Below are 15394 nucleotides of genomic sequence, written 5' to 3'. Positions count from 1 at the left end.
TAATATCGGATTCTGGGATTCTTTTTGAGAAAATAACCGACAATCGAGATACTTCTTTAATTTCCATAGAACATGTGTGAAACTAACGAACTTATCTTTCGAGAGATAATATCGGATTCTGGGATGCTTTTCGAGAAAATAACCGACAATCACGACACTTCTTCAATTTCCATAGAACATATGTGAAAGACAGCCTGCTTTTTTGTCGAGGGTGACTTATTTGTAGTGTTTGATTACGTTCGTTGTGGGATGCATTGATTTCAATGCGCGCAATAGCTTTTCACTTTCTGATGCAGGTAATTTATTCGCCGATTCATATTCAGGAGTTCTTAGTTGTTAATCGCCCATATTGTCACCCTCATCATACTTTTTTGAGACCATTCGCTCCTAAGCAGTACACGCGCTGAAAGTTTTTCCTCCTGAAAAGGAGCTGTGTAGCGTAGCGCGCGCAGTAGTCAACGTGATGAAAAAAAAAGGACAGCTACGCAGCATGTGGTGATCTTTCTTCTTACTGTACAGAGTTTCTTCGCAATGATAAAAGAAGTGAAATTGATCAATTGTTACTCTCGACGATAACGCATAAAGTAGATAGGCGTCATTATATAAATAAATAAATACAAAGGGTTGGAGAAAACGAACAAAGAGAAAGAAAAAAGAAGAAAAAATACCCTGTTGGACACACCGGTAGAGCTAGCGAATGTTGAGCTGAATAAGGTACATGCAACCAACATTCGCGATTTATGATTCATAACTCTCAAAAATGTGTTGACGTTCACGATTTACGTAAAACAACGCCGCCGAGGAAGAAAAAATTTCTTAAAGACATCACCCCATGAATCTGAGGTGGTACGGATTCCAAGTGGATTATTCTTATACGGAATAGTAGATTATGGAGAGGAGGGTGATTCCGTCCATTTCTTCCTAGTTGCCGTAAAAAACGGTCCCGAAGATGCGGCGCGTGCACAAGGTTGGCGCGCTCCAATCGAACTCCTTGTAGGAAATAGCGCGCCGAAACGCCCGAAGCTGTATCTTCCGGGCCGTTTTTTACGGTAATTAGGAAGAAATGGACGGGATCACCCTTCCCTCCATAATCTATGATCCCGTATACGAATACTCTACCTGAAATCCGTACCACCTCAGATTCGTGGGGTGATGTCATTAAGGATTTAGTCATAGACCAGGCTTCCACTCATAATGAAAAAGTCTCTCCTAGTGAAAAAGACTAACATCCATCTTTAAACTAGCTAGAGCTGTCCCAAAGACATCATTCAGATTTCATTTCTGAGATTCCTAATGTGTTCGCTCGTTTTGCGATAGGTGATCTATTAGGACGGAATGGATTTTGCATTCGGAATCTTACTCTCCAGGTTGAGCGGTGCACACAAGTTTACTGCAGAAACATTGCAAGGTTTTTGACACGATTGATGAGAAGAACGGTCGAGCTGTGGTTAACAAATGGGCTGTTTCTCCCATAAAAACAAAGCACCTGCCAACTCTGCGCTGAGTACTCAGCATTTTCACAAAGACATCAATTGATCGGACAGAAGCATTGGTGAGAGGGGTATTCTTTTCGTAGGACGAAATGAACACTTTGTTATGTGGCCAGATGGAAACGACCTAGAGCCTGGTGCGGGTGCGTAAGCGGTTGAGCTCGGAATAGCGAGTGGAGCCAGCGGTTGCTGGATTCGGTATGGGACCCTCTATAGTTCCACTCATCTCCGCCGAACCAGCGGAGTTAGTGATGCTCTCACTTCGATCGCAACCACTGGCTCCATCGCGTCGATTCGGGCGCAGCCACTTCCGCAACTGCACCAACTTCCAGGTCATTCTAACTCGATCATATCTCGAATATCTAAGGGGCACTGTCTAGTTCACCGTTGTTTCCAGAATGTAGAGGATTAGAACTAAGGTTGTAAGGGCTTGAAGAGAAATTACGACTGTTACTAATCCCACCGTTAAATTTTTGATGGCTAGCGATTTTGGGCTATTAATTTTGGGGATCGCTGAATCAACTTGCCCGCAGTTGATATCTATCCGAAATGAAATCACCATCACCAATGTTGCTCGTCATCGACAATGACGTCGAAGTATAGCTGAAGCTTAAGTGCAACGAAATGTGAGCAAAGTTATAAGAAGTCATGGACACAGCACACAGATGCAAAGAAAAATAAGAGCAACATGTCTTGTTATGTATTTTTCGTGCACGAAGCACGGAGGATCAACTTAGTTGTACGAAGTTGTACAGTAACAAGAATTGAAGAAGAAAAAGAGATGTTAGTTATGTTTCTAGTGAAAACATTGATCCTTGTACAATCACTTCGAATTTATTGACTCCTAGCTATTTTCGTTGTTACCAGGTGAAACTTCGTCGCATATGCTGTTCAGAATCAAATTTCGAATACAAGGAACCTTGCATATATTACTTCCCAGAATTACAATCACATCGTACGAGAATACCGGTTTTTTGCTGAGTTATGTATTATTCTGTCCGTAGTTTTTTTTTAGGCGATCTAAAATATTACCAACAAACATCTTCGCATATTAGGCTTACTGCGGAAATAATAAATCTTGTTCACAGGAATTAATTTTGTAGATTTTTTTCTTGGAATTCCTTTCTAGTTCTACATTCAGGAATTTTTCCAGCATTCCGATTAAAATAACGATGAGAATATGCTCATTTAGTCAACGGAATGATGATGATGATAAATTGGTTTCGATTTGGTACATCTACTTTCTGACCTCCTAGCGAAGCGGTAGTGCACATTACATGCCGATATAGTATTTTATTACATGGTAAGGTATTATATTTAAAAAAAACAAACGTCAGGATAAAAATGAACAGCAAAAGCGAAAAAAAGAGGTAGACTTCCAATAAAAAAAGAGCATCTGGATACTCAAGATAATCAAGATCGTGCGCATGAAAAAAAAAAACGAGAGCACGGTTTAAGAACAATCACTCGTTCAAAAAAAAAACAACAAAAAAACAACAACAACAGCTAATTGCTTACCTCTGTTTATTAGCTATGTTCATTTGGTATGTATCGTCATTCCTTCTAATGTTATATCATCAAAACCGGTTAGACGAATTCACCTGAAAGAAAAAGATTCACATTATGGATACAGCGCTCGCTATACGTATGACTAGAAAAGGAACGAAAGCGGTTGTCAACGCGGAATTATGCCACCATTCGGAGGCTGGGCTTTTTTTTCTCTCCAGTGAGGAAACAACGAATTGATGGGTGTAGTGGTGAGGAAAGAAATTTCCAGAGAAAACAACTGTTCAGTGCTGTGAACGTGCGATTATCTAACACAATTGAACTTGAAGAAGTGCATCGAATGATTTTTTCCCTCGGACAATTTGAACAGGGGTTACTTAGTGGACGTCAGAATTAAATATTTCTCCTCCTACACAAATGAATACAGATGAATACACAGTGAAAAGATCAGAAGATCATTTTGTGTGCACTGTTGAAGGGATTATGCAGCAGAGCCCGAAGGACAAACGTCAGATGTCGAATCCGGAGATCTGTTGTGCCTGGGCAACCGAGCCGAGCTCGGAGCCGCCATTTCATGAGGTGCCATAAAGAATGAAATCGATATAGATGTGGTTGTATGCAATGAAAATGTGGTGGTGATGATGGTTTGAAGAAAAGTAGCGATGAAAATATTGGCCTAACACCAGTAAGTCCCATAATTTTATGCATGGTTAATAGTGCGGAAAATCCACTACCGCATATAGCACTTAAACGAAAAGTGTGAACACAAATTCTGCACTTCAAAGGAAAAACTGAACATTTCGCAATGTTTCACCAGAAGGGAGATGGGGAAATTTTAGCGGTAAATAATTGCATCACATCGTCAAGTCGGATCCATCAACCGACTCATCGTACTTTTCTTCTCTTCATCTAACTCAGTCCGAAGAGAAATAAAGAGAAACTAAAAGTTTCTGCGGTGACCTCGTCAAGCTATGAGAAAAGCACATCAACTAATTCACTATCAAGGGATTTTCTATGTTTGAATCTTTCGTGGAAAATATAGAATTTGGAATGTAGAATACGAGTACGAGAGTGGGCACGCTCAATTTCCTCTAGTCGTTCTGAAAAACGCGATGGGAAACGGCCTCAGTTACTACGAGATACATCAAAACGCGCAGCTCTTGTACACACGCGCGTCCACGAGCGAGCGGTCGAAAATCGACGAGGTTCTCCAGCAGCCTCTTGAAGCAATACGAATGACTAGGCTGCTGAGGAAACCCAGGCGTGTATAAGACGAAGCATTCTACCGTATCTCGTAGGAACCATGGACGTTTCCCACGTCGCTTTTTAGGACCCCAATGGGGAATTGAGCGTGACTATGCTCACACTTGTGATCTACACACTGAACTTTATTTTGTCCATGACAGATCCAAACAAGGAAAATCCCGTGACACGCTGTCCTTAAATCCGAATGAATCGAAAAAAACCCAGAGCTATCATAAAACTAATTAAGAATCCGAAAGTGAATTCTCTGGTATCTAACACGTGCTTCACGTACAACCGCGTGCCGCCCACCGCACGCTAATATGAGGCCGCTTGCGCTGCGTATTGGTTGGAAAAGGATGATTATGATTTCCTTACGTTCGGATGCAACTACGTCTGGAATGTCACGTGCTAGTTGGACAAGGACATCCTTGTGAAGTGGTTTGACAGTCGAGTGGAAGCAACTCGGAAACTCGGTGCAGTTTCTTAACCGTTCATTTTCGATGTGGGACCTAGTTTCACTATTATATGCTCGCCACTGCAGTCTGATTGGAGCTAGCAATCGTTCAACCTCGGGGGCAATCACATACATGGCGAAAGGCCCCGGATCGTTCGGACCCATTCGCACCCAATGATGCAAACAGGAATATATTGTGCATGATACGTTACATGTTTTTTTTTTTCCTTTGAAATCTAAACTGCCCCATTGTTGTGGTTTTATATTACTGTTATATTGTTGTTTTACATTACTGTAATCTACTGCTTGATTATTTTATTCAACCGTACTGTTTTATAGATCTTAGGACTTGGGAGTACTGGCTGCATTAGCTTGTTCACCTCAGGCAACGCTGCTCGTGCCATTAGGTTGCGCGAGGCAAACCCGACATAAGTAAAGGATTGCCCGAATCCTATTAGAGCAAGAATAAGAGAAATCCGTGTTCTTAGTATTTTGAAACTCAATATGTAAAGCGAAATCGCGAACAGCCACTAAGTAAACTGAAAAATGTGAACAGTGAATCCATAAATCTTTTCAAAATCAGTTTCGGGTTTCCTTTCTTGTTTTTTTTCTCTTGGTCTTTTTTTGTGAAGTTCTCATACGAAAGCAGGAGTAAACACTAGCGAACCGATGAGGAACTAGTCCAGTTGAGCGTAGATTTGATTCGAGTGCTGTTTTCTAAATTTCATTTTGCCTCAGAAAAGGCTGTAACAAAGCGGCGAAGCAAATCGTATTCGAATACATCTAAGACATCAATGATGAAACATTGTCAAAATGTCGGAAAGAAATGAAGTTTCTCAGCATGTTGTTCGACTTCCGCAAGGCATACTAATTCCGCGCCGAAGTTCGTTGGTAATTGGATACGCAATTGTTTGTGGTGGTATGCGTTCGCTACATAGAGAGCAGAATTTCTTTGTAAGAAATCTTCCAAGAGATCCCGACATGCTTTTGTTGAGATTATGCGAAGAAAAGGTCAGGTGCAACGTCCTTTTTCACGTAAATTCTAGCTAGGATACTCTTGAATGAAGGTGGCAATAAACTCAGCGCTGAGTGATCGCCATTGTACGAGGAGCACTGGGTGGAAAATGACGACGAATTATCCTTAAACAGACCTGGATTGCCTAGCGACTGAAGACTAATTGAAACGGAAATGACTGAAAGAAATGGGAGCGGGTGATGGCAACAACAGAATTTGCAGGAAAAAGAATTGAAAGAGAGAGAAACAGAGGGAAAACAAGCCAAATAGATTTCGAAGAAGACTACAAGTCACCCGAGAATTCATGAAGGTTACTTTAAATTGAGTTTATTCTAGATGCTCCAGAAAAGTAGGGTTTTATAGGTGAAAAGAAAAAATATCACATCATGAAAGAAAATGATGGAATATTAAAGGTCCAGGATTTGTTTCCGGCTAGTTTTTGCTTCTTCTCGGGAATGTCTCATGATTTCTATTCTCATTTCGGGGCCAAAATGTTGCAAAGAATCGATACGTCACCTCTTCAAATGACAGAAGCCCGGGCCGAATTGCCTCCAAAAAACGAAATTACATAAGATCGGGTCGTTATTGAACAGAAAAAGCTCTAAAGACATCGTTTACAGCCGTATTAGGGAATTAGGGAACTAAAAATTTTGAGCGATGCAAAGGGGGCAAAATAAAGGGCCAAAATTCCAAGCAGACATGATTAGGCATGCAACTGTCGTATCCTGCACTTAGCCGACAAAGTCGTTAAAAGCAGCGTATCACGAAATTGACGTAGCGTGGAAATTTGATGGAAAACACAGAATTCGGAGTGTAGATTACGAGTATGAGTGTGACCGCGCTTATTCCCCCCCCCAGTCGTCCAAAAAACGCCGGAGAAACGGCATTTCTTCCAACGAGCTACGCGAGGACGCCCCACCGTTGCGCACACGGCGCATCCACGAGCGAGAGGTCAAAGATCAGTAAAGTCTTCTCATCAGCCCATCCAAGTAAAATCGATGAATAGGTTTGTTGAAGGGGCCGGACGGGGATACAAAGCTGGCGCGTTTTAACGTACCTCGTAGGACAAAATTCAGTTCCCACGCCACTTTTCGGAACGATTGGATGGAACTGAGTGGGGCCACGAACTCTGCATTTTCTCACACGTCTCTCAACTGAGTCAGTTTTGTGATACGCTGCCTTCAAGAGAGCAGTGGAAAGAAAAATCTACACAGAGAAATATACTTATAAGGTACGAGTGAAATTATGGATGAATTAATAAGCAAAGCACTATGAACGCAGAAATTACAGTAATCTGTCGAAAGATTGCAGAATCGATTACACAAGCGAGCAAGTGATTTCAAACGGGTGTTGGCAAATGAATAGGTCACGAAGCGAACTACTGCTTAAGGAGATCGGATGGAAGAGAGTCATCGAGAGGAAATTTTCACGAAGGTTCTCTGGAAGGAAAGACGAAAGAATTTTGAGTAATTGGAGATCAATAGATGTGTGATTGGTGCATATCTACAAAAAATGTGGAAATTTATGTTTTCTTGTTATGACAACGAGGTTTAGGTGAAACTTTTTTATTGGCCTGACGTTTCGACAAATAAACATAAATACACTATCAAGTGCCGAGGTTTGAAGAGGAGAGGACTTGGAGAATGTGGAATTTTCTCCAAACAACTTCGCTAGGACAAGCCAATGCTTTTGCAACCGGTTTGCTGTCTTCGGCTTGAAAATAAAGGTTTGTTTAATGCGATTTCTACCTCGCGAAAGAATCAGAGGATAACTTTTGTTGGAACGTTTGAAAGGATAAGCGAGAAGTGCAACTAGGCCGACACTTATATGGAATGCATGGAAAATTGTGACCTTGTTTCAATATTTTCTCCTCAGTGCTGTTGCAAATCACCTTCATTCAGACATTCGTGTCAATATTGCAATGTCAACATTGCATCTCTTTGTTAATTTTATTTTCCTATTTTATCTAGTTTTTTTCTTATTTCCTTTCAACTTTTTTTTGGAAATCTCCTCTGGGTCCCGCTTTTTTTATCGTTTTCTGACCCATTCTATGTGGCGTTCCACTGTAACCTACTAATGATGGCCCGTCTGCTCTATCCATTTCAAATCCTTCCTCTCTTTGTTCTTGTTGTCCTTATCGACTTGACTGGTTTCTAGCGGATTCGATGCGATTTCTGTATACATACTTTCACTATTCATTCTTAATTCCATTAACTGCTAATATTTCTCTCCTTATTTAATGACAGCATATCACGAAGTTGACGGTGATGGGATCTGTCCAGAAAAGTATAAGGTTTGGAGTGGATCGCGATTATGAGTATGACCACATTCAATTCCCCCTAATCGTCCTGAAAACCGTGAGAAACCGCCTTTCTGTACAAATTTCCCCACGAGACATCTTGTAACGCCACCTTCGTATAGGTGCCGATTTTCTCGACACCCTATCCATTAATAGTTGAACAGACTGCTGCGGGAACTTCATTAGTTATCGCCCGCTCGCTCCCTGACGCTTAGCATGCAGAAGGGTGAGGCGTTGTAACGTACCTCGTACAAGGAAAAAAACATACAGAGATCCTTTTCCGCGCCGTTATTCGGGATGATTAAGAGGGATTGAGCGCAAATACGCTCATAATCGTTATCTACACCAGTAACCCTATCTTTTCCAAGATTTTCAGTTTCGTGGCATGCTGCCTTTAAAGTGGAATCAGGTGACTTCACCAGTACATGAGGCCAAGAGCGACTGTTAAGGCTTAGAAAAGCAAGACTGTTAAGGAGCAGACAGCTTATTTATAGTATAGGACCTCATTTCGTCCAAGTGACCGGTGTCGCGACGCGTACGCAGCATATGCGCACGCTTTCGATTCTCTGCCGTGCTCCAATTGAATGCTTTGCTTGCAATCTTTATGATGCTAACGACTGGATTCGTTACAATTGCATTTAGTGTATATATATTTGTTATATTTATGTTTTATTACATTACAATTATAGTCGGGTCAAAACGACATGAAGCTCTGTCCAGTTGCGCAAGCGGTGCGGTGGAGATAGTGTACGGTTGGAATCGAGATGGGACCACCGCGAACTACAGTGATGTATGATGCTCCCACCACGACCCTGACCGCTACGCTTCACCGCGCCGCTTCGAGCGCAGCCGCCTGCGCAGCTGCACAGTGCTTCATTTCGTTTTGATCCTATTGTGTGTTTGTTTACATTTTTAAAAAAAAATTCTAACAAGACTAATAAATCGTTTACTGATGCATCAGTACGATGTGACACTTCTTTATCCGACTTGATTTAGTATTTGAACAAATTCTTCTAACATACAGTTGAAGAAATGATTATTTATTTTTGCAACAGATCGATTGTTAGGAAAAATGTGCAAATAGTTTCTATGAAATATGTCCTTATTTGTGTGGAAAATTCCGAGATAATTACTTTTATAGACTCTTACAATCGAATAGCTGTTGTTGCAAACAATGACAGTTTACACTTCGTTGTTTGTTCCACCTATGTGAGCATTTTCCCAGCGTATAAATACGGCCAGTTTACTTCTCAATTCACACTACGGCATCGGTTCCGAATCAGGTAATAAGAATTCTCCTATCATTTTGTTTTCTTTCTTTTTCACCCAGATTTTTCTATGATTTTCTTAGAAATTTCGTTTTCTTAAGGATGTAAATATGTTTATTACGTAAAAGAGATCTATGAGAATGATGTCTTTTTAAAAATATTTTTGTATATATCAACAGGAATGAACGTAAAAGGTGTAGCTTACGCATCGATTGCGCTCTCCATCAGCGCCACAATGATGGTGCTACTATTGGCGTCGAGGTTATCAACGAAACTTGACGAGATTTCCGGAGAAATGGAACAGGATATGAACGAATTCAGAGAAATGGAGAAAAAAGCAACGTAAGTTTTAATACATGAATTGGTTTATAATTCTTACGTTCTTATAGTATTTTGTAATTTGAAAAAGTGGCAAGTTTTATCCCCGAAAGTTCCCAGAAAGATCTGGAAGCGCTGGTCACCTCCTCGAAGTTTTTTTTCCTTGCTATAACCATCCTGCAGCTAGTTTGAGCGTGGTTTTGTCCAGTATTTCGCACTAAGAACGGGTTTTCCTCAAATCAATCAGTGTATTTATGCCGTGTAATGTCCAGACGTTGTTTGCTGGCCAGGGACTGACCATTACCGGTTGACCTCGAGAACGGGAACTTTTAGTGGTGACTTTGAGAGCGGGCGGAAAACAGAAGAACTTGTTTACAACCCCGCGAACGAGTTGCGATGCTTCTCGTACAGTATGAATGGGAACACTCAACGATAGGTGTTCAGATTCCACGTTCGTGTTAGCCGTGCCGCATGGAGACCCACGTACCGTCGATATCGTCAAGCAAGCGGTGAATGTCAGTGTCGGTCAGACAACAGCTGTCCACCTGGTCCATCTGGCCAACCAGGCCAACGCGGCGAAGATGGTTCTCCTGGTACGCCCGGACCACGTGGAGCACCAGGATTACCAGGAAACTTCCCCGCAATCACGACGGATCCACGTGGACAGTGCAGGTACCGAGGTGCAATCATGACGTTAGTGTAGCGGTAACTTTAGAGTAGAGATAACCAAGACTTACGCGATTTGCTCGCATTTAGATCGTGTCCGAACGGGCCGCCTGGACCGCCTGGACCACCAGGACAAGCCGGACTTCCTGGTGTTGGTGGACCAAACGGTAGCCCTGGAGAATCTGGCAGCCTCAGCTCACAAGGACCACCAGGTAGGAGAGTTTCTGGCACTGTTTCTTGGTATAAATGATCATTGCTTAACGATAGCAGCCTCCTTTTTTAGGAGAGGCGGGAGTAGCAGGAGAAGCTGGTCGTCCAGGACAACCAGGAATGCCCGGCGATCGTGGAGAGAATGGAACACAGGGCAGCAAAGGACCAAACGGGCCACCAGGTCAACCAGGACCTCCCGGAGAAAATGGTGCTCCTGGCATACCGGGAGCGCCTGGAAATGAACCGAAGGCTGCTGTTCCTGGCCCAACTGGGCCTCCAGGACAACCTGGTGAAGCTGGAATGCCTGGTACTCCCGGCACTCCTGGTCAACCTGGAGGTCCCGGAAAGGACGCGCACTACTGTCCTTGTCCACGTCGTGCACGAGCTCGAGTCGGTAGAAAGAAGAAGGTCTAAGTGTGTATTATTGAGTCCGCTGAATAAAACGTTTTTACACACTTGTTTTGGTTATTTGTTTAGAAAGAAAAAGTCCAGGAAAAACAGTAATGAGTCAGAGTAGTTAGATGTCTAGAAAACTTTGATAAATTCGCCTTACCAACCTGTCGTTCACATAAAAAATGCTTGAAAAAAGGTATGGAATATATAGGCACTTCTAGAACTATCTATACTACTTATTTTGGCAGCTGGGAGCTCATAAGAGTACGCAGATGATAGGAAGTCATTGTAGTTGTAAATATATTCTTTAACGGATTTGCATCTACTGAAGGAAATATGTTAGTTGTACAGTCTTACGGTGGTGATTTTGAAAGTAAGCATATGCTGCACGTGCTACATGAAGACCTTCGTCTGCCATATCAATCCACTGGATAACGATCTGTCAATCTACTTTTTGAGAAGTTAGAGGTCAAGGTTTATTCAAAGGCAACATGGTTACAATCACAGAGTTTTATATCATTCCTACAAGAGTGCTGAATCAGTTGTTCGGTATGCTTGAACAAAATCATAACAAAGAGCAGAGGGAAACTAGTGAGGAAAGAAGTCATGAAGTTGATTCATTAATAAACATTTCCAGTAAAGAATTGATTGTCTTGAATTGGATGTAAATCGTTTGGAAGGAATCTTGTGAGCATGTCAAATACAATGGATGCGATCAAGAACAGATCACTCATGCTAAACAATTGACCTATCGAAAATATGATTTTTCACATGACAGCGAAAACTTTCTCGACTGCTGCACGTATGGCAGACACGTCTCGAGCGGCTTCGACGTGGAAGTCTGAAGATCGTTTCGTTCACGATGTACAGTCTTCCTGTAATGTTGGCACTTGCCGTCCTTCAAGGGCAGGTCGCTTTGCAAATAGGGCAGATGGATGATTCGTCAAAATTGAAAGCGACAATTTGTGTTTGGAAAAGACAGCCTTTTGCGGCAGAGATGTAGTCTTCTACAGATGCTTTTGCGTCTGTTGTACAACTATAGCAGCCGGTTAATTCCGTGGTTTCGATTTCGCACAAACTGTTGTGTTGACGTTATACTACCAATAAATCTTCCGTCATCATGTGAATTTGAACCGCCGAACCCACTTGTGTTCTTGTTAGGATGTTGTTACTCTCCTCGTAGATCATGAATTTGTGGTAGTGGGTTCGGGTCCATGAGGTTTCCGATGTTGCCGTCGCTGCACGAACATGTCGCATTGCGATAACCTGTGGTGCATGTGCATACCTTGCTGCTTAAAGGCATCACCCCACGAATCTGAGGTGGTACGGATTTCAGGTGGAGTATTCGTATACGGGATGGGAGACTACGGAGAGGGAGGTGATTCCGTCCATTTCTTCCTAGTTGCCGTAAAAAATGGCGCGGAAGATACGGCTTCAGGCGTTTTGGCGCACTATTTTCTACAGGGAGTTCGACTGGAGCGCGCCAGCCTTGTACGGCGCCGCATCTTCCGGGCCGTTTTTTACGGCAACTAGGAAGAAATGGACGGAATTACCCCCCTCTCCATAGTCTCCCATCCCGTATACGAATACTCTACCTAAAATCTGCACCACTTCAGATTCGTGGGGTGATGCCTTTAAGTGACACTTGAATTCCTTTGCATCATGCACTGTAGGACACTGAAGTTGTGCTGCGGACCGGAGATACAGCTGTCTGGCATGTGGGGCCTCGTTAATGATGTCATTCTTCCATCGGTCACGAAGGTTGAGGAAGGAATCGGGAGTTGTGGTGTTATGGTTCCAATGAGAGATATTGGAAGATTGTTCCACAAAAACGTTCTTCCTGGTTGAATTTATACACTTGTTGTTGTTACTAATTACCCTTGTCGAATCCTTAATGCAGCATTCACACTAAGTCCCCAACTTGGGCACGTTAAGACTGTGTATGTTGGTCGGGTGTAGAAGCGGTAGAAGAGACAACTTGGCGACCATAGGAATCATCCATCGCAGGTTATGCAACCACAACTCAGGGCACAGAAGCTGTAGCCTGGGCTTATTCTTCGCAGCAGTGGAAAATTCCTTTATGGCATCTGCTGTCTTCACATTGTCGTACATCGACACAGCTTCCTGCTTCCCACACCCGTATATGGGACTCGGTGATTAAACGAGAAGAACTGAGAAGTGAGAAAAACTCGAAGACATGAAAAGTAGACGACAATTGTCCTCAGCGAGACGTAACCAATTACATTTTTGTTGTAGTCCTGAAGCGAAAGACACATCTCTTGCTGAAATGGTTGTAACGTTCGAGTGGTAGCTTCATTAAAGGCAGCATACCACGAATCCGGGGTGGTACGGATTTCGGATGGAGTATCCGTAAACGGGGTCGTAGATTATGGAGACCGGGGTGGTTCCGCTCATCTCTCCTTGAATCACTGCAAGCAGCCGACCACTGAATGCTTCTTTACGATGCCTTCTATTGCAGCGCGCCTCCCTTGCACGCGTAGCGTCACTTACTGCCTATCGGGGCAGTCCGAATTGATTTTCGACGAATCGCAGGGCGGAGGCGGTGCAAGGGGTTGGGCGTTGCAATAAATGGCGTCGCATAAAACAGTATTCTGGAGGCAGCTGTTGGCAGTGATGCAGGGAGAGATGAGCGGAATCTCCATAACCTACGATCCCGTATACGGACACTCCATCTGAAATCCGCAGCACCTCATATTCGTGGTATGCTGCCTTTAAATGTGCAGGAGTATGAGGTGTCCGAATGTGTGCATATTTCCTCCGATGCTGTCATTACTACGTGTTGCGAACACTCTCTTGAAAATTTCACTTGTAGTAGAGAAATTACACACAGAAGGTATAGCCGGGTCAGTATGACATGAAACACGAGTGTAGTTGCGGTGCATTTGCGTACGCGCTCGAAATGGTGCAGTGGAGGCAGCAGTTGGTACGAAGTTGGCACCGTCGCAAACTACAGCAATGGGTGGTGCCAGCGAGGATTTCACTACACTCCTAGCCGCTACGCTCCACCGAAGCGCCTCGAAGGAAGCCGCATACGCAATTGCGTACGTGCTTCATGTCGTTTTGACCCTACCATACTTCGTTCTTCTATTTTATTGGCTTCTGTAAACTCTGACAGGTGATTGGCTGTTCTTCTTTTGTTTTTTCCTTTCAGTCTTCTGTGGAAGGAAATAGGGATGCTTAACAATATCCTAGCCGCTACGCTCCACCTCTATCGCTCCTGGGCAGGAGACTGGCCAAAAAATGTGTCCCCCTCGCAATCAGGCACAACACAAGAAGAATGCAGATGACCAGATGGCTGTGATAAGCATAATGGTGGTAATAGCTGCAGCGATATGTGTGTACTTCCAGCAGGATGTGTTGAATATTCCCTCAAAACATAACACACTTTTGACCAATTCGAAAATCGAATAGGCGTTACACTTGATTGTTTCTTGATGGATTTCTCCACCAGTTTTCCATAATTACACCAGAATTTTGTGGGGCCGTGCGTGGCGATGGTGTTTGGGAACCCAATACGACTTTCCGCTCAGCGAGTGCCAATGTCGGAGAGTAGAGGCGCTCCTTTTAGGGAAATTTCTCTGCGTCGTGGTGAAAGATGTGGCCAAGTGAGAGTTGTGGCGGTGTGCTGAATATGATTGCATTCCTTTTTGTTGATGAAGATGTACGGTATGGTTACGGTGCAGAGGGGAGAGATGAAATGATTTTGGAGATAAGAGTCCTTCCACATGATATAAGTATAATGAGAGATATTGGAAGATTGTTCCACAAAAACGTTCTTCCTGGTTGAATTTATACACTTGTTGTTGTTACTAATTACCCTTGTCGAATCCTTAATGCAGCATTCACACTAAGTCCCCAACTTGGGCACGTTAAGACTGTGTATGTTGGTCGGGTGTAGAAGCGGTAGAAGAGACAACTTGGCGACCATAGGAATCATCCATCGCAGGTTATGCAACCACAACTCAGGGCACAGAAGCTGTAGCCTGGGCTTATTCTTTTCCTTGTGAATTCCTTGTGAACTATATCGGTTGGCAAGGATGAGAACTGCGTTGAAGTCAAGTTTCTATGGTCTGGGATCCAACTCCGAACTTGTGTCATCGTTGTGATATTTGCGGAAATTGACAAAAAGCGCTTACATTCGCGCATAAAATGGCTGCAAAATTCTCACGTCATGGCATGTTGGAAGGCTGGTCAGTTGGGTGTAGAAGATGTTGCGATTAGCTGTGGGATCGTCGTAGTGCGCCCGTAAGATATCTACGGCCAATCGGGTAGTTGGCTGCTGTGACGGCTAGGCCCTGGATTGATTGAAGAACATCTTTATGCAGACATGATTTCAAAAGGGGAAATTTCGTAGAGTTGTCCAGTTGCGCAGTTGTCGTGCTCCAATATACTGAAATGCGCCTAAAATTCTGAATATTCCAGCAAGTTGCCTTCAAACGACAGAAGCTCGAGTTTGCTGAAGGTTGATGCGTCGACAAATTTGGACATACTGCAGTTCAAGGTTCCCTG

General features: G+C 43.2%; 1 protein-coding gene across 3 annotated transcripts; it reads left to right on the top strand.

The window, feature by feature from the left end:
- Positions 1-3479: 3479 nt before the first annotated feature.
- On the top strand, positions 3480-10885 carry RB195_020149 (uncharacterized protein; the record flags this gene model as incomplete). 3 transcript variants are annotated; one of them, XM_064188321.1, is made up of 6 exons in its annotated part: positions 3480-3575; positions 9235-9292; positions 9457-9619; positions 10040-10267; positions 10352-10473; positions 10545-10885. In XM_064188321.1, the coding sequence occupies 6 exons, from the start codon at positions 3480-3482 to the stop codon at positions 10883-10885; spliced, it is 1008 nt and encodes a 335-aa protein (XP_064044201.1). The 3 variants fall into 3 exon arrangements, with proteins under 3 accessions (XP_064044201.1, XP_064044202.1, XP_013304296.1); XM_064188320.1 differs by having other exon boundaries at positions 10040-10288; XM_013448842.2 differs by lacking the exons at positions 3480-3575; positions 9235-9292 and having other exon boundaries at positions 9459-9619.
- Positions 10886-15394: the final 4509 nt, after the last annotated feature.

This window comes from Necator americanus, chromosome II, assembly GCF_031761385.1.
Source record: "Necator americanus strain Aroian chromosome II, whole genome shotgun sequence".
Lineage (NCBI taxonomy): Eukaryota > Metazoa > Nematoda > Chromadorea > Rhabditida > Ancylostomatidae > Necator > Necator americanus.
Note: the sequence above shows the minus strand (reverse complement) of the source record. Positions and strands in the feature narration are given on the sequence as shown.